The 19,196-nt window shown below is 41.2% G+C and overlaps 2 protein-coding genes across 3 annotated transcripts in view; both read left to right on the top strand.

Annotated features, from left to right (window-relative positions):
* The first annotated feature begins 755 nt into the window (after positions 1–755).
* On the top strand, positions 756–7,878 carry LOC127751372 (ubiquitin carboxyl-terminal hydrolase 2-like). 2 transcript variants are annotated; one of them, XM_052274846.1, is made up of 8 exons: positions 756–960; positions 1,035–1,247; positions 1,326–1,721; positions 1,795–1,928; positions 2,009–2,197; positions 2,925–3,115; positions 3,187–3,286; positions 3,415–3,508. In XM_052274846.1, the coding sequence occupies exons 1-6, from the start codon at positions 937–939 to the stop codon at positions 2,962–2,964; spliced, it is 996 nt and encodes a 331-aa protein (XP_052130806.1). In that variant the 5' UTR covers positions 756–936; the 3' UTR covers positions 2,965–3,115; positions 3,187–3,286; positions 3,415–3,508. The 2 variants fall into 2 exon arrangements, with proteins under 2 accessions (XP_052130806.1, XP_052130805.1); XM_052274845.1 differs by lacking the exons at positions 756–960; positions 1,035–1,247; positions 1,326–1,721; positions 1,795–1,928; positions 2,009–2,197 and adding an exon at positions 5,248–7,878 and having other exon boundaries at positions 2,809–3,115; positions 3,415–3,967.
* A 4,063-nt stretch (positions 7,879–11,941) lies between these two features.
* LOC127751371 (uncharacterized) overlaps positions 11,942–19,196 on the top strand; it is a 10,708-nt gene continuing 3,453 nt past the window's right edge. The window contains exon 1 of the mRNA XM_052274844.1: positions 11,942–12,781. Coding sequence (XP_052130804.1) covers positions 12,557–12,781 — 225 coding nt within the window. The 5' untranslated portion in view covers positions 11,942–12,556. The remainder of the gene's footprint in view (positions 12,782–19,196) is intronic.

Genomic DNA, 19,196 nt, shown 5'->3' with positions numbered 1-19,196 from the left:
AGAAAGGGATGTAACGGTGAAGCACCGTGAATACAACCCACCCTTCTGATTAGAAAACGTTTTTTGGGGGTGGGGGAAGAGTTTCCTTTCTATTTTGCGGTTTTTAGGCCTTTTACTACAACTTATTTTTCACTATGACAATATTTAGCTTATTTTTGTCAAAAAAGACCCTCTAGCGCCTAAACGGTTAGAGATAGAGCAAAATGGACGAAATTTTCGCCCAACGGGCTCTACTGTAACTAGTTACCCCTTCGGCGAACATAAAAAAAATACTTTTTGGAAGAATTTTTGAACCTTGGATACCCCCATTCACACCCTTAGGGGTGGCTGCCAGGATTTGCCGTAGGCGTTTCGTTCTCTAGAAGTGGACCTTAAGATACCCTGAAAATTTCAAGTCTCTAGCACATCTCCTTCTAGTCGAACAGACAGACAGACAGACAGACACACAGACACACAGACGGACACGAGGTCGTTTGCATGAGCCCGCTGGATAGCTTTTTCAAAGCAGAGGGGCGGGCTAAAAACAATTAAAAATCCTTCTGATATGGAGGACCTACGCGTAAAGAAGAACAGAAGGAAGATGGCCGCCGCGGCGGGTGGTGGGGGTAGGAACATAACAAACATTCATTTGTTTAGCAGACGACTTTCGAAAAACCGCCTAGGAGACGTATTTCGCGCGCCTGATTGCTCTTTGACTCTTCGGAACGTGTTTTAACGTATTTTAAGACATTTTATTAACAAGTCGTGTGTACGTACCGTGCCGACGGGCAAAATATATCACTTTTACGTGATTTCACAATTATAAAAGCGGTTTTCAAGGTAATTAAGTGCTGTTTTGTGGCGTAAAGAACGGTTAGGATGTGTTTCTTACACTGTTTTCCACCTCTATTTCAGTGTTGTCCAGTAGCTTTCAGTATTTAAATAGTATGCTTTATCATGGGCGACTACAGAACCTCTAATGTGAGTATTTATTTTCTCAATCTTGTTAATTGCGAAAGTATGAATGAATTACATCATAAGTATTATTTTTCCAGATTCTTGGTCATGTGGGGCTGGAAAATTTAGGATTTACTTGCTTCCTCAATGCAGCACTGCAGTGTATACACAATATTGAAGAATTCCGACAACTTCTCCTTTCTAACTATCATAAAGTCATAAGTCGGCTCACACCTTTAACAGAAACATTGTCAATGTTATTTGCAGAGATGTGCAAGAGTGAAAGTTCTGTTGCCCCTAATGCATTTCTGGTGAGTTCCTTGTTCTCTGCTACATTGTTGTATTTTTCTCCGTCAACATTATCAAACAAGTATAATTTCTTTTTTTAGCATGTTATCCGTAAGTATTGGGTGGAGTATAATCCTGGCACTCAACAAGATGCCATGGATTTTTTGTCTTTCTTACTGTGGCGTATTCATGCTGAAGTTCTGGTATGCACGAAGTATTGCATGACAGAGTTTATGAGCATCAGTTCTGACGCAATTTTTTTCCAGGAGTCAGAGTTTGTGGTAAGAAATCCCAACATCAAGCTGTCAGCGCATGAGGAGGTGTTGAACGCATGGGAAAGGAGTGCTCACTCAGCTGTGACAAGTCTTTTAGGACACCAGCTTATCACTTTCCGGACTTGTGGCAATCAATACTGCAGCTATGAGTCTGTCACTTGCGACACCTCGCTAATTTTATCTCTTGACATTCCTAAAGCATGCAAGAGGGAGAACATTGAGGTATGGTCATTATGAATTCAGAAGAGGCTTTCTTCTTAGAACATTCTTTTTATAAATTTTTCCCCATCTCTAGGAGTGTCTTGACTTACTGTGCAATGGAAATAAAAGTGTGGATGGTCCATGCCCATTATGTGCTGTTGAGGGTAGCACTACCCTTAAATACAAGTTAGGTCGTCTACCTCCCTATTTAATAGTACATATTAAAAGGTAACTTAAATTTTCCTGTTTGGTCTTTGTGCTCAAAAGCATGTGAACAAGTGACCTCTGAAGTTTCTTTTCTATGGCAGATTCCAGCAAATTGGTGCAGAGAAAAAGAAAGTAGATACAAAAATTAATTGCAGCGAACAACTGAACATGAAGCCCTATGCAATGCAAGGACTGCAATCGACTGAGGAATATGAACTTGTTGGCCTTATTGTTCATACTGGAAGTCTTGAAAGAGGACACTACATTGCCCATTGCAAGAGAGAACAAAGGTCAGTATATTTTATTACCCAGAAAATGGAATCTTATTTATATGTTTTGAATTGCACATCTCTGAGATTAGGGTTCCCCAGTCTGTTGTATTTATTTATTTTGAGCAGGTGGGTAGAATTTGATGACGCCTATGTCTCCACCATTGCTTCTAGAAGGCTTGCCTGTGATAAGGCATACGCCATAATTTACAAAGCTAAATCAGAAAATAGTAACCTTCCTTTTGATAAAATTCCAACATTTTCTGAAAAGTATCTAAAAAAATCAAGTTCAAAGGCCAATTCTAAAAGACTGTTCCCCAGCTCAGTAATTAATCAGCAGAGCAAAGACTTCTCAAAGAAGAATAAACTTAATGGTTCTTTGAAGGATGTCCTTCAACATAGATTCCGAGCCAGATCTTCTTCAAAAGCCTCTGATTTGCTTGTGGAGCAAGGCAGTCAGCAGGATGCTGGCTCCCATAGAAAAGCAATACCTCAGAGTTCTCTGGGGGAAGTCCAGCTAAATGCTACTCCACCTGTCACTGAAAATACTAACTCTTCAAAATATTCCCCAGATGGTTGCAGGAGTAACATGGATAGACTTGCATCTCCTGCAGTAGTATGAGAAAGGAATATGAGGACCTACAGGGGGTCCTCATATTTCTGTTTTTCAGTTGCTACATATTGCTGAATTATCCAATACCTAAAAATATCCCTATAAAAGTTAATTGCCATTTGATACTGTGTCTAGGTTCAAGGAGTCAAGTGCCAACATCCAACTATTGACTTAGACGCTGAGGATCCAGTACTGTCTCAAAGTGAGATAGATGGGGGTGTTCTTGATTTGGATCGAATTAATGACTACAAGATTGAGGCATTGCAACACTGGCTCCGGATCAGAAGGCTGAAACTAAAAGGGTCAAAGGAAGATCTTGTAAACAGGTACACCTTTTGAGAATTAATGGAAAAGACTTGATTTGACTGCATGGCACATGTGTATTATTTGTTTGCAGGATTTTAAATTGTGTTAAAGAGGGAAATGAAAATAGGATTTTCCCAGGATGGGATGGTGGCAAGCTGCACGAGCAAAAGCGCAGAAAAGTACAAGCTTCTGTAAGTTCCCTCATTTTCTTATATGTTATTCAAAGATTATTTCCTCTCACTTAGAATGAAAAGTATTTTTAATCAATTTCCTAATGAAGTACTAAATTTAATGTAACATATTTATTAATTCTATCTAGAAGCCAGCTGATTCTCTGCATGTGCCGCCATTACCATTTGGACTAAATGTTTGGAAAACATTTCCCGGTTCCCACATTCCAGACATGTTAAATGAAAATAAATTAACGGATTACTTCAGCAATATACCAAAAGTAACTTTGAGTAAGCATAAGGGCGTTTTAATGGAGCTAGAGAAATCTGAGTCTGAGAATTTGGACAGTGATGATGATGATGATGACCTCAGTAGTGAATGTCCAGATAAAAAACCAACTTTCTACGAACTTTGCAAAAGAGCTCTGGTGATGTGTATAAGTAGGGGAAGAAAATATCTACGTTCTGGACGAGTGTTGACTGTGACGGACGCAAAACAGGGAAAACACTACTTCCTGAAGTCGCAGGTACATGCATCATTTCGAGGAGAGCTGCATTTTGTTACAGCGACAGTTTGCTGTCAGACAGGAGATATATGTGACGCCTCGTGCACTTGCAAAGCTTCAGCTCTGAGACGCTGTGGTCACATAGCAGCTGTCCTCCTCCTCGTGGCAAAACATGTGGAAATACATGGAAATGAAGGTGAGTGGAAACGGTGATTAAACATACAAAAAAAGGAATGAGAAAGTTGCAGCAATTAGTGCCAGATTTAGTTCCAAACTTACATCTTCTTATTATAAAGCTCAATACAAATGTGGGGAGTACTAATTATCAATAAAAGGGAACAATAAACTATAAAATATTTAACAAATCTTTCTAGTGACGAACTAAGATCTTTCTAAATCCTCACGCCCACACAAAGGAGTTTCTGGTTATTCATGTACCACCTGCTTTGTCCTTATCATCAGCGTTGTGATCCCACTGTATGAATGGGTCTCTGAACATCACAAGATAACAACAAATCTGTATCATATCTGATGCAATATCAAGCAATGTGTTTGGTATCTGGTACCTTACTAGCCTAAAATCTTTGACATATTTAATGAAACGTTCAACATGAACTCTTGCAGTTGCAATGGCCTTGTTTAGCATTAGCTCTCTCTGGGTAAACTGCTTTCGATTGCCTAAAAAACTAGGAATAAGCAAATCAATACCCCTTTCATTCAAGTCAGCCTCTATGTCAAAACCCTTGTCAGCCATAATGGCATCCCCAGGCTTCAAGAAATCAAGGAGGCCACTTTTCAGTAAAAGTTGTCTGTCTGAAATGCTGCCATCTGCAGCCTCACTTACAAAACAAAGGCCACCATACACAGATGTAGCAACTAACACCTTCACTGTTTCTCCACCTTTGTATGCTGAGAACATATTGCTGGCCTGTTCTAAATTGTCAGGTATCTGCACTTTAAATTCAGTACAATCAATGACACATCTCACATTAGGGAAAGGGGCGTAGCAATCAGGGGGATTTTTGCTTTGATTGTTAGCACTTACAAAAATGGACTTCTGCAAAGTCTTAAAATCTAAACTTAATTTTCTTGTCCAAGTGTAACATATTTTCCCCAAATATGTGCCTGCATGATCAAACATTATTTCCATATCTTTTTCGGTGAAGCCTCTTCTAAGTCGTAAGAGAGTCATGAATAATTTGTCCCTTTGGCTGTACTTAGATTCCCTTGTTGTTTTGGGAGTACTCCTTGAAAAATTGTACTTAAGCGATTCACACTCTTCATCCCCACCAAGAAAGTTGTACAGAATTTCAAATGCGTCTGGTGTTAAGCCTGTGTAGAAGAGGAAGTCCTTATCTCCCTTACTCTTACACAGCTCATAGGAGAACATGGGCCTTTCACACTGAATTCCAATGTCTCTGAACTCCTTCACATCCTGTAACAAATTGAGATACTAAAATTAGTTTTATTTTGCAGCTATCACTGCCACAGGTAGGCCTTGCTGGTGGCTGAAAAAAGCACCATGTAAGAATCCAGATTTCATAAAATTGCAGGCAAAATATAGAGGAAATCCAAAATATTTTGAAAGGAGAGCAACGTTTGATCCGAGACCAACTAAATACCAACACAGCGAAATATCTGAAGAAAAACTTTCTACTTTTAAAAATCAATTGAAGGAAAAACTACCAAATTGCCTGTGGCTATATCACTTGGTTGATGAGCAGGTCAATGAGAATGAGGTGGAAAATGATGAAGAAGAAGAGCTGAATTCAATTATGGATAAGTTAGACTCTGTAAGTGAAAAATGTTCCCGAAGAATTTGGGAAATGAATATGATCAAAAAAGATTTGAATGGGCCATTTGAACTACCTGACACCAGAGGGCAAGCCAACAACCCCAACTGGAGGAAAGTTCGTTCTTGGCACGTCTCAGCATCAGCTTCAAAAACACTTCTCGGACTTAGCAAGGACTCATCTAAGATAAGATTTTTCAGGAAGTATGTTTGGGGCCTCGACTTATTCCTGAATGCGAACATGATCTATGGTATTCAGCATGAGGACATTGCAAGGCAAAAGTATATTGAGGTCGTTGGTAATGGAGTGACGGTAATGGAAGTTGGTGCCTTCTCCAATGCCAAATACCCTGCATTGTCCTGCAGCCCAGACGGACTAGTCACAATACCCTTCGTGGAGCAAGTATTACTTGAAATAAAAGTTATAGCAAATCCAGCTGTAGACCCCGAGCACTTTGAAAACTATCTTACTAAAGAGCAACAATCAGCATTCTACCTGAGACGAAATGCTCAAGGAAAGCTCGAATTAAAAGAGAGCCATGCTTACTATTCCCAAATCCAGCATTCCTTGGATGTCATGGAAATAGAGGTGGCACACCTTTTTGTTTGGTCAGAGAGTGGCCATGCTTTAGTAAGGGTAACCAGGAACTTAGGGTATTTCTATGAACGAAGGCTCAGGATTATTGCTCTCCACAGAAGCATGCTATTGCCGGAACATTTCTTGCAACGCACACTTCATCATCTACCACCAATTGAGCTCAATTACAGGCCGTTTCATGAGGATGAGAATGATGATTTCTTCATGACATGAAATTGATATGTTTATGTTTTTTCAAACTTTTTGTTTTGTTTAGTTGGAGATTTTAATTTTTCATCTGTGCCATTTTTTAATTTTTTGTTGTTGTTTTTAAACTATATCTTTCTGACGCAGTCACTAATAGTTGCCTAAGATTTGTTGTTAAAATGTGAATACAGTACTTTACCTGTGTGTGAGGCTCTAGTCTACGGCGGGCTACCTTTCGTTTAGGCTCAGGAAATTTCTTTGATTCCATTTGGTCTTTGACCACCTAAGAAAGAAATTATCTATTTTTACAATCTTTCCTATAATTGGAAATTTGCATGTTTTATAGCATACTACTTACAGTGATTATGCTGTGTTCACTTTTACTCATATTTACTTGTGATTCTTCTGAAAAAAATACTTGGCTTTCTTCTACCTGAGAAAAGAAAATTAAGTGTTTACAATCTTACTTTTTATAGAAAATTTTGCAAGTTTTTATTATAATATACTGACATTGCTTATGCTGTGAAAATTTGAACTTGTTGAGAGGCTGTTGTTTTCATCTTGTATTTCCTGAGAATAAGAATAGTTTTCAAATTAAAATCCTTCATTGAATGGATGTGTCATTATTAAAGAAATTTTGTAAGGTTCACAGCTCTTACAAGGCATGTACTGTTCACTACAGCATCTGACATGAACACATTGTCAACATTAGAAACATCTTGAGGGGACCAAGCAAAGGAAATTCGGTCAGTATTTTTTAGTGGCATCGCCAATTCTGATTCAGCATCTGAAGTACATTCCATGTTCTCTGTGGTACTGAACATTGGCCTCTTCCTGGGACTCGGTGTATTTGCAGCGTCAACTTTATTTTCATTCATATCGGGAGAATCATCCACCAAAAAAATCGGGTGTAGTTGAAGCGAAGTGGCTTCTGTGTTATCTAAAATTGAGCAAAGATTTAAAATTAGTACGTTCTCTACAAAAGTATCTTTTGAAAAACTCATACATGGTATTTGCCTTGTTCATCTTACTTTCAACATATTTGATCATGTCATGTTCAAGATCAACAGACACATCAACATAAAACTCTTCGTCGTTGTCTTCAAAGACCTGCGCCGATACTAACACAATTAAACATCTTTTCATCAATGCGTAACTCAAACATAATTCCTCAAACTTACGTTAGGGATGTCATTAGTTCCATCAAAGTGACAAGAACACATATAAAATTGGCTGGGTATTTTCGATGGAGTTTTTTGAATACCACAGACTTCCAACCAGATAATGCATTTCTCCCTAGAAATTGGAAACTTTTTCATACGACAATGATTGGTTTTGGAGGTGTGATGGGAATTAGGAACTTTGCAAACTCGCATTGTAACTTGGCACGAAAACCTGAAATTGTTGTGGAAAACAGTGTAAGAAACACATCCTAACCGTTCTTTACGCCACAAAACAGCACTTAATTACCTTGAAAACCGCTTTTATAATTGTGAAATCACGTAAAAGTGATATATTTTGCCCGTCGGCACGGTACGTACACACGACTTGTTAATAAAATGTCTTAAAATACGTTAAAACACGTTCCGAAGAGTCAAAGAGCAATCAGGCGCGCGAAATACGTCTCCTAGGCGGTTTTTCGAAAGTCGTCTGCTAAACAAATGAATGTTTGTTATGTTCCTACCCCCACCACCCGCCGCGGCGGCCATCTTCCTTCTGTTCTTCTTTACGCGTAGGTCCTCCATACACTAAGACAATACACGCTCAAGACTTGCAGTAAAGAACGAGTCTCCCTTTTAACGTCAAATTAATTCGAAGTTTTCTGGGCTCCTTGTTTCAGATACACAAGAAAATATGAAAGGTGATGGGCTCCAACATTTGGCGGGTTGGGTTGCATTCAAATTTTAAAAGGAGTTTCCAAACCTTGATACTCCAACTAGATTGATCAAGTCAGGAGAAGTAAACAATAACCAGCTTCCTACTTGGGTGCAACAGTTGTCCTTTAGGGGTCTCGTGCAACCCAGCTTTGTTTGGCTTGAAACAGCAACTTTAATGCAAGAAATTTTCAACAAATTTAATGGGAATAATTCCTCGCGCAGATTGTCTATGTAGATTGTATACTTTTTGTCAAACTATCTTAAAACTTGACTTTTTGCAATTGTTTTCAATATAAAAACCTCTAGCTCCTAAACGGTTATAGATACGGTAAATCGGAGGGTATTGTCTGACTCAGAATGTGCTGGTTTTTTTTGAGGGGGGGGGGGAGAGTACTTCCTCTGACATTTTATGATTGGACGCCTCCTTGAACGTCTTCATGTGCAACGTGGTCATTTTCACCGTATTTTCGTCGAAAAAACACTCTAGCGCCCAAACGGTGCAAGATAGAGGCAAACGGACGAAATTTTAGTCCGTAGGGTTCCCCTTTCACGAGTTACCCCTTAGGGGACCATAACAAAAATTTGATTTTCTACTTTTTGGACTTACCCCCTATTTCTTTGTTACCCCCTTTCACCCCCTTGGGGGTGGGTGCCAGGATTTGCACCAGGCGTTTCGTTGTCAAGGAGTGCCCCTCAAAGAAAATATTGTAAAAATGATAAAGCCTTTAATTTTTTCCAATCAATGGATGCTTGTGATTTCTTTAATTTTTAACTTGTTTCATAAGTTGGAACAAAAATGAAATCTTTAAAATGTCTGTGATGTTTTCTGAAAATGATGAGAAAGATTAGTTAAGTTTTCATGATTAAGTTATTAAATTAACTAAGAATCAAGTACAGAATGTAACAATTTTTGATGGTTGTGAAATGATCTATTTTTTGAGAAATTAATGTGATATAAGTTGTGATCATATACAAGCTCTGAAGTTCATTTATGTTACTAGGTTAGATCTCTGCATTTGAAAAGGTTTGTTAGTTCTTGTGACAACGTTATTCTATCAAATTCAGAATAGTAGTATTCATCTAATTTTGATAGTTGCAGATTAATGTATTTTTTGAGTTATTGTAATATTATTTGTGAGCAGAGAAGTTGCTTTACCTATTGAATTATTTTCACATCAAGCTATTACCTGAGCAACGAATGGTTTGAGATCTATTGAATAATACTCTTCAAATGTTTTTGCATTTTTAGGGCGAATCATCTGGACCAAAGCAGCACCATCATACACTATTGCGTCGCAGGAGTTGGTAAAAACATTTTCTGTTGTCGGAAGAGTTTATAGCTTTTCCGTAAGACTGAACTTCGTACCAGATGTCAACATCCCAACAGCAGTGCTGATCGCAGGAGGAAATTTATGATTTTCATGCTCCCTTGCCACGATAAAAAGTCTTGAAAATAAGTGAACGTCAGATTTCAGATTGTTGATAACAGTAGGCTTCTTTTCCTTAGCTTCAAATATCTGTACCTTCAGTGGTTTGATTTTACTGTGCACTGACTCTGTTTTCTCAAGAAATCTTTTTTTTTTTTGATAAATAATTTATACGTGTCTTCTCCTAAGGTTTCAAGGGAATACAATGTGTCCACTGATTTCTGAATAGAGATCCTCCAATGCTGACGTCACAAGGCTCACTGCGTGGCGAACCGCGCGAGATTCCAAATGCGGGCCCGGGGAAATGTTGAAAAGGTCGAAATAAAATGTTAGATCGCATGGCCCAGTTAAAGAGAGATATGGCGACAACGTTTTCTGAATCATGAAATTGGATCCATATGCCTTTTTAACTGGTTTCAGCAAAGAATGGTCTAACCTAACCTCTGACACCGTGTGTCATTGTTCGGTACACAGTGTCAACTTTTTATATTATTGGGGAGTGTCATGCTCAAAAATCGCTGGGAGCTGTGAGTTTTGTCATCAGTGATAAAGTGAGCTGTCTTTGGGTCCATAGAGTAGGCGAAATGTGCCTAATCAGGCCCAACTTTTCATAATTTGCCACTCAAAGCCACTCGCTCTCATCGGAGTTGTTGCTGACCCAGGAAGGCGGTGCTAGTCACGTGACCATTGGAGGATCTCTACTGCAGCAACACGTGTATCCAAAGCCAGCAGTACTTTGCCTTGCTCGAGAAATGGGTTTCCAAAATGACTAAAACTGTCTTTTAAGGCAATGCAATTCTCCAAAAATCCCCTCTGGAATAATGGATATTGCTCATGATGTGTCATGAGCTGAGAAAGTGGTTTTGAATCCTTCAATTGAGAAAGCATGAAACTCACTTCCGGTCTAGCTACAGTGAACCTTCCGCAAGGAAGTGGGATCCTGCGTCAACCCAATTGCACCTGCTTGACCTTTCACTTTGGCATTGTGTTGTCCAAGTGTCTGGTCAATAGATAGCCCCGAGAATGCCTTTTCAGTTTTGTGAACAACAAAGTTTCCTGTTTCGAAGTGTAAGTATCAGTTTGTATATTTTTTGTTTTAACTATGTACTGTAAATTTTATTTTCAAATGTCATCTACTTACCAGAACAGAATTCTTCGTGTACTGAGGGTGCCTCTTAACTGTAGAGCGACCGTCTGTCTCCGGGCTCGGTTCAGGTGGCCACCCCCGGCCCGTTGACGAAGAGACGGGCCGGGCGGAGAGCCCAGGCGACTAGCGCTCGGTGGCTCCCGGGCCCCCGGGCGGAGGCCGCCCACCCGTTTGAGAACTCCGTTCAACGGCCCCCTCCCCCTCCCCTCCACCCCCGGGAGTGCTCCCTGAACCCCCTGCAACAGGCCCTTTACATCAAGCAAGAAAAGGAAAATTTGGATGAGTCTAAAGCTATAATATTTATGGATTTTAGCATAATTTATCCTTCTGTTGTCCAAGATGCCACTCAAAAGTTTTATTGGTAAAACAAAGGGGTAGCTTCATCCACTTTGTGATCTATTGTCAAGATGAAGAAGAAAACTTAGTACATTAGTACATAAAAGAATGTGTTTCTTCACAGATGATGTGAAACATGATGTAACCCAAGTAAGGCTTCACCATTCTGTTTATAAAAAATAATTTTTCACTTGTGAAAGAAGTCTTGTATGTGACTGATGGTTGTGCAAGAATGAAAACATGTATAGAATCAAAGCTTCTCGGTGCTTCTTCGCCACTTCACATGGGAAGTCAGCTTGTGACGGCATTGGAGGTAATGTGACGAGGGGAACGGCCAAGGAAAGTTTGAGGTGCCCGTTAAAGAATCAAATAATAAATGCTCAGCAAGTATACGCTTTCTGTGTAACAGATTCCAATCTGAATAAGAATATTTCCTTCTTTCTGATTAAAAAAGAAGTCATTGAACAGGAAAGGAAGTGGAAGAAAAATCTAAATACAGTCACGATTCCTGGGACGCGCTCTTATCATTTCACACCAGTGTCTGGTACGCATGAGACAGTATTGCATATGTTATTAAAAATGTATTGTTCGTAAATAACTTTATTCCTTTTTTCCCCACACTGAGAAAAAATTTTGGCTGCTGGCACTAGACACTTGTCTAATGCGTCACACTTTGTTCCCGTGGCAAAACGTTTAGTTATGGCCAATAAAAGTTCTGAGGTCTAGCTAAAACGGGGTTTAGCGCCAAGCGCCAAACACGGCTTGTGATATAGGCTAAGGTATCCTTTTTTGGAGTGTGCATGATTGAGTAGTTCGGATGTCACCGGTAGATAGCACCACTATCGAAATGCCGTCCTTGCATCTCGCTGGGTGCTCCGGGTGGAAATAGCATTAGGTGCTAGGGCAGTTAACTCCTGGTCAGTGGCGCACATGTTAAAAGCATGTTGCCAATTCAGAGTTGCCAGATCCGGGGAAATTTCCCCTTTTCGGGGAAATTACGAGGCCAAAGGGGAAAAGGGAAAAAACGCGAAAAAAGGGAAATTCTTAAGATTTGGGCTAAATTTAGTCAAAATGTTCGGTATTTTAGTTTTCAAGTGTTACACGTCGTTCTGGTCGAAAGCGTTACATTCGTATGTTGTTGGTACTGTATCGCTGTAAGTATGAAAGCGTTTCAGTGCGGAAATGGGTTGGAGCCAGTAGCAGTGGTTGTGTTTTGGTGTGTAAAGAAGCCAGATGATTCACATACTCTTAACCGCCAGCAAACTTGTAATTTGAAACCGACCGATACTGTGGTAAGTATTCTATTTACATTTTATAACATTTGCAATTACACAAAGAGACCAGAGGCGTTGGTAGAATTAACTCTATCGATAACTTTGTTAACCTAACCTATGGCGTGTTCGTGTTTTGCAGGCTAATACAATGAATGTGGACGAAATTCTTGATGAGCAAGCTGAGGATGACCCTGTGTTTGAATTTGACGACGACGAAGTTGAAGAGGCAGAGGCAGAAGAGGTAGCGGCAAGCGGGAAGAGGAAAAGCTGGGCTAGGGATAGAACCCCAGAGTACAAAAGGAAAAGGAGAGGAGGGGATGCGAAGAAGAAAAGTAAAGAGACCCCCGACCCGTCACCAAGCAAGCCATTCAAGGTTAGTTGGTGTAACGAACCAGCATTCAAGGGCTGGTTAAAGCCTGTGAAAAAAAATATCTATGCTGCGAAATGCATTGCCTGCAACAAAGTTCTTCAAAGTGGGCATAGTAAATTGGAGAAACATGCTACCGGTTTTAAGCACCAACAAAAAGTCAAAGCTCTCCAGGGAATACCAACCATCGATGCATGTTTGAGCCAGAGCCAGGGTTCTGATGCTAATCATAACAAGCAGGCCCGCCCTTCCGCCAAACGAAGTTGCCAGCTCCGCTTCGCTCCGCCGGCAACTCCGTTCGGCAGGGGCCGGGCCTACTTGGCCTGCCGGCGGCGATGGTCGGGCAGGGGTATGCATGCAACGCCAGCCGCGGGGCTGAGGCGATGCTCCGTCACGGGCGCTCGGCCCGGCCGCGCGCTGCGGAGGACGAATTTTGCGATTTGTGCAAAACTTTGAGTGTAACGTTACCAAACCAACCATACCACTGCACGCTACAGATTGTCCTCTTTCTTCTCATACCACACTTTTCTTGAAATAACTCGTAATTGTTAAGTATTCGCAAAAGAACGGAATGGAGTGACGTCGGGGCCGACTGGACCGCTGACTTTGGCAAGTTAATGTGGGAGAACCAATCCACTTACCGGAAAAACACAACAACCTATGGCAAGGTGGAACTATAACGAAGGTCCATTGTAAGTGGCGTCTTGATCTGAGTTCTTGATCAATCACAATAACAATTTCTTTCCAAACGGAGCTGAGTGCGGCCCGGGCGTGACGAGTCGAGAGGCCGAGCCGAGCCGGGACCCGAACGCCGAGCCGAGCGCGAGCCGAGCGGACCCGCCCGAAGCTCGCCCCGCTCAGCGCGACGATGACGTCACGCGCCTACTTCTCCCGTTTCTCTCGTTCGGTTTGTTTGGTGTTTTGATCAACACAATTCCGAGTTGGTCACCTGGTATCTGGGATTCCACCTGTTATTTGAGGCGGTGCGGCGCGCCAAACGACCATCTTCACCCGATATCTGTTTCTTTCAACAACAAAACTATTCCGGATTAATCGGTGAGTTACAATTTCGAACGACTCATGTTTTGTCACTGTAGGTTATGGTAGCATATTCCCCCTGTGGATTATTTGGCTGCAATTAATTAAAATGCGAGGGTATAGAAAAGAACCCGCATTGTTTCTTGATTTTGGGGGAGGACAACATGTTGTTCATGCGCTTATTTGGGTCTGATGTTCGTGGAAGGCTTGTTAAGGCATATCTAACTTCTATTTTGTTTTCACATTTAGGCTGCAATGAGTGCAGAGGAATTTTTTGATGACGTTGATCCCCCTGACCACCCTACACCTCCCTCCAATCAATTGACTCTGGATCCAAGTGACATGGCAACTGGTGCTGTACCACCAAAGGCAACAATCCTGAGGTAAGCAAATCATATTATTCTGTTTTTATAGTTCAATTGATGTCACTCTTATATCCATGTCTTTGTTGTTACACAGAAAATGCTTGAATCGGATGACTCCATTTCAATTTGCTCCCTATCTGATGATGACTTAGTTGATCTCCTTGGAACATACGATAAAGATTCGGCTCAAGTCGATAGTTTGTCTGATTCTGAACCAGCGTGCCAAGAAGTGAATATTTCTCCTGGCCAATTAGAATCCCACACTTCAGGGGAACTAGCGAGCTCAGAAACTTCAGGGCAATTAGAATCCCACACATCAGGGGAACTAGCGTGCTCGGAACTTCAGGGGTAAGATGTTTAATGTACTCTTATTATTGTGCCAACACAATGGCTTTGATTGAGAACTTTGCACTACTTTTTTGCTTTCCCTTCTGTAGGCATCTTTTAGAAAAGTAAGAAAGAGGGCCAAAAGGGGAGGCTTTAAGAAAGGATATCTAAAGCAAAAGAAGCGAGCTAGAAGAGCACAATTTTCTGCTTTGCCTGGAGATACCGCAGAACAGCAGGCGGAGGAGAATCTAGAGCTGGAGCTTGGTGACGGGCAAGAGAAGGAGAAGGATCAGGATCAGGATCAAAATCACGATCGAACTCAAGGTCAATCTCAGGAGGAGTAGGAGGAGGAGGAGGAGGAAGAGGAAGAGGAGGTAATGGGATAATCTTTTATTTGTTGTTTTTCTGTGTCATTGTTTTTATCTATCAATCCTAAAAATCTTTGTTACTTTAACAGGTATTTATTGAAATTGTGACCGAAAATTTTGAATTAACTTCTACTGATATTAATAATGATGATGACGATAATGAAAGATGCACATCTCGTGCAGAAACTACCTTCTCTGAGCCTACAGATTATGAGGAGGTGGGGCAAGAGGTAAAATTTCTTATCTTTTGTTTACAATTTATTTTGAATCATTTTGCATAGTTATATTGAGGTGTTGCAAGTATTTTTTTTTTTTTTAATGCATAAGTAACCTTCCTTATTTGCAAACGTATTCTTTTTTTTGGCGCGAAAGTGACAAAGACATAAAATTCGTTCTTGCGCATGGTTCCCGACATCGCAGCAACCTCCGCTTAGCATTGTTGTAACCTCCACAACGTATACTTTCATTTTACCTGCGTTCTGGCATACCGACTTTAAAATGGAACGCCCTACTGGGGAGTCCACTTCAGAACTCTTTGCTTTATCGCCAACAGATTCCTGAATCTTCTTTGGATTTGTTGGATTTCTTTTCAAATTGTCTCTGGTAGTTGCTATATTTATCTCCTTACCAGATATTTGTTGCACTTTTAGTTTGGCATGAAGTCTACCTGAAACTACTGAGTAGCATTGAACTAAATCATTTATAAAATCAAGAGCAAGATCTTCAGCTAATATGCCTCTAGATAAAGTGCGTAACTTTTCTAATAAAATAAGGTTCTCAGCATTAGTCAGATCATCAAAAATATTGCTTGCCAAGCATGGTACCCTTATCTTGAAGGCTCTGAATAATTTTTTCAATTCCAAGAAACATGCTAAGAGCTGTTTCAGTGAGGACAATGTCCCCTGACACCCAAAGTTTCACATCAAGAAACATTTTATTAGTAAGAGTAGAAACTGACTCGACAAACCTTTCCCGAAGTGTTCTACATCTTAATTGCCACACATTATTTTTACTGCTACAACCCATACTATATACCGATCTTAAGAGTGTTCCTATATGCTTCCTAAATATTATAACTTCACTATCACTCATTTTATATTCTTTGTGGGCTGCCTGATGGTTTCTCTTCATTAGAAAGAACACTTGTTCTTGCAGCTTGTACAACATTTTTGTGCATATTCTCCAAACTAATCTTTGATAAACCATATCAACAACTTCAGGCAGTTCAAATTCAGATGACAGATTAAATAGGTGGGTAAGTTTACTCTTAATACTATCACAAAATGAACCATCGCACAACAAATGGTTTAATTTTAAGAGAGCTTCTTCTAAGTAAACAGAAGGCATTACCTTATTTTTTGTCTACTATGTCTACTATGTCTATAGTAACAGAAGTGATAGCTTCAATTAAATCAGTGGCAGTATCTGATGACAAGTCAACTTCTGTAACAAACTTCTGCTTTAATCTTCCCATTTCTCCAACAGATGGCTCTTTTTTTATTTCTTCTATAATATCTTGAAATAAAGAAGAGGAAACCCTCTTCAATTCATCCTCTAGTGGCTTACGGGCATTTATATCTATTATAAAACAAAGAAGAGTTAAAATTCTTGTCCAAAAAATACACAATCTATTAGTACAAATATAGAAAACAATTGCATACCATTTAGTTTGTGAAGGATAAGATGTCTCCTTAAGGAAGATTTAGAGCTTAAACTCTTTAGGCAGACATGACAAACATGGCCAGCACGAGGTCCTTCTTGACAGTCCTGTGGGCCAACGCTCTCTGCAGCACCAGTCACATCGCTTAGCTCCAGTGGAGTGGATTGATCTGAGGGAGGCGTAGGGTCGACCCTGACATCAGACGGCCCAACATCATCAAAGAAATCCTCCTCTGTACTCATTGCAGCCTGTGTGAGAAAACAAAATAGAAGTTAGATATGCCTTAACAAGCCTTCCACGAACATCAGACCCAAATAAGCGCATGAACATCATGTTGTCCTCCCCCGAAATCAAGAAACAATGCGGGTTCTTTTCTATACCCTCGCATTTTAATTAATTGCAGTCAAATAATCCACAGGGGGAATATGCTACCATAACCTACAGTGACAAAACATGAGTCGTTCGAAATTGTAACTCACCGATTAATCCGGAGTAGTTTTGTTGTTGATAGAAACAGATATCGGGTGAAGATGGCCGTTTGGCGCGCCACACCGCCTCAAATAACAGGTGGAATCCCAGATACCAGGTGACCAACTCGGAATTGTGTTGATCAAAACACCAAACAAACCGAACGAGAGAAACGAGAGAAGTAGGCTCGTGACGTCATCGTCGCGCTGAGCGGGGCGAGCTTCGGGCGGGTCCGCTCGGCTCGGCCTCTCGACTCGTCCCGCCCGGGCCGCACTCAGCTCTGTTTGGAAAGAAATTGTTATTGTGATTGATCAAGAACTCAGATCAAGACGCCACTTACAATGGACCTTCGTTATAGTTCCACCTTGCCATAGGTTGTTGTGTTTTTCCGGTAAGTGGAGTGGTTCTCCCACATTAACTTGCCAAAGTCAGCGGTCCAGTCGGCCCCGACGTCACTCCATTCCGTTCTTTTGCGAATACTTAACAATTACGAGTTATTTCAAGAAAAGTGTGGTATGAGAAGAAAGAGGACAATCTGTAGCGTGCAGTGGTATGGGTGGTTTGGTAACGTTACACTCAAAGTCTTGCACAAATCGCAGAATTCGTCCTCTGCAGCGCGCGGCCGGGCCGAGCGCCCGTGACGGAGCATCGCCTCAGCCCCGCGGCTGGCGTTGCATACCCCTGGGTCGGGCCTGCGGCCCGACCATTTCTGTCACGCGATTTGCTGAAGAACATGATGCAAAGACTGATGTAGCGCGCCTTCGGCCCGCTTCAACCCGTCATCTTTGAGTTTTCCCTAAAGACTCGAGAGAGGGATGTAACGGTGAAGCACCGCGACTACAAACCACCCTTCTGCTTAGAAAACGTTTTTGGGGGGTTAGGGGAGAGTTTACTTTCCATTTTGCGGTTTTTAGGCCTTTTTCTACATCTTATTGTTCACTATGGCAATTTTTAGCTTATTTTCGTCTAAGAAGACCCTTAAGCGCGTGAACGGTTAGAGATAGAGCAAAACGGACGAAATTTTTGCCCACAGGGCTCTACTTTCACAAGTTTCCCCTCAGGAGATCATAAAAAAAAATATTTCTTCCAACTTTTTTGGCCTTTCCTGTTTTCTTTGATACCCACTTTCAGCCCCTTAGGGGTGGCTGGCAGGATTTGCCGTAGGCGTTTTGTTTTGTGGGAGTGAACCTTGAGATCCCCTGAAAATTTGAAGTCTCTTGCACATCTCCTTCTTGTGGAACAGACAGACACACAGACAGACAGACACACAGACAGACAGACACACAGACAGACAGACACGAGGTCGTTTGCATAAGCCCGCTGGAAAGCTTTTTCAAAGCAGAAGGGTGGGCTAAAAAGGCAGTCAAAACGGCAGAAATCGGAACAGCGGCTTTCTTTGCCGACCACAACGTGGCTTTGATGACGGCAGACCATTTGGTTGATATGTTAAAAAAAAGACTCCCGGACTCAAAAATAATGAAGGATGTAAAAATGGATCGGACAAAATGCACTGCCATAGTTAACAGGGTAATCGGGGCCACAGAAACGGAGGAGACCGTTTCTAATTTGCAGAATGACAACCCATTTGCCATACTTGTTGATGAATCCACTGATATAGGAATGAAAAAAAAACTTCTGCATCCTCATCAAGTACTACGTCGAAGACGGGTCCCGACCCTCATTTCGTACTGACCTGCTTAAAAGTTGTTGGAACTTGATGCAAAAGACTGCTCGGCTGAAAGTTTGTATGAGGCATTCAAAGCATGTCTAGATGAGCATGGAATTCCCGTCAAGAATTGTATAGGTATGGCGTCCGACAATAGTAACACCATGGTTGGGCGGAATACCTCCTTCTGGACGAGGCTACGCACCGACGCGCCATGCGCCGTCCTAATCAATTGCATCTGCCATTCAGCGCACCTCGTTGCCACCCATGGGTGCATTAAGTCATCCAGCAATTGCAAGAAATTAATGCAAGATGTATCATATGTTTGTGCGCCCAATCAGAAGAGTTCCGAGAATTTCACCAGGCGAAATATGGAAAGCTGAGAAAACTGTCATTCACTCGGTGGCTTGTACTTCACGCATGTGTTGAAAGATACCTTCGCATTTATCCCATTCTGGTCCCGTTTTTAGCCCGCTCTTTTGCTTAAAAGCTATATAAGCGGGCTTATGCCATCGCCTCTGTGTCTGTC

Source organism: Frankliniella occidentalis, unplaced genomic scaffold, assembly GCF_000697945.3.
Source record: "Frankliniella occidentalis isolate FOCC.00 unplaced genomic scaffold, Focc_3.1 Scaffold452, whole genome shotgun sequence".
NCBI classification, from domain to species: domain Eukaryota; kingdom Metazoa; phylum Arthropoda; class Insecta; order Thysanoptera; family Thripidae; genus Frankliniella; species Frankliniella occidentalis.
This window is presented reverse-complemented; position numbering and strand designations above follow the sequence as displayed.

Bases quoted from the DNA above. Each gene is read 5' to 3' on its own strand.
- LOC127751372 (XM_052274845.1), top strand. From the start codon at position 3,499: ATGTTAAATGAAAATAAATTAACGGATTACTTCAGCAATATACCAAAA. The intron at 3,968-5,247 runs GTGAGTGGAAAC...TTTATTTTGCAG, and splicing joins GGAAATACATGGAAATGAAG to CTATCACTGCCACAGGTAGG.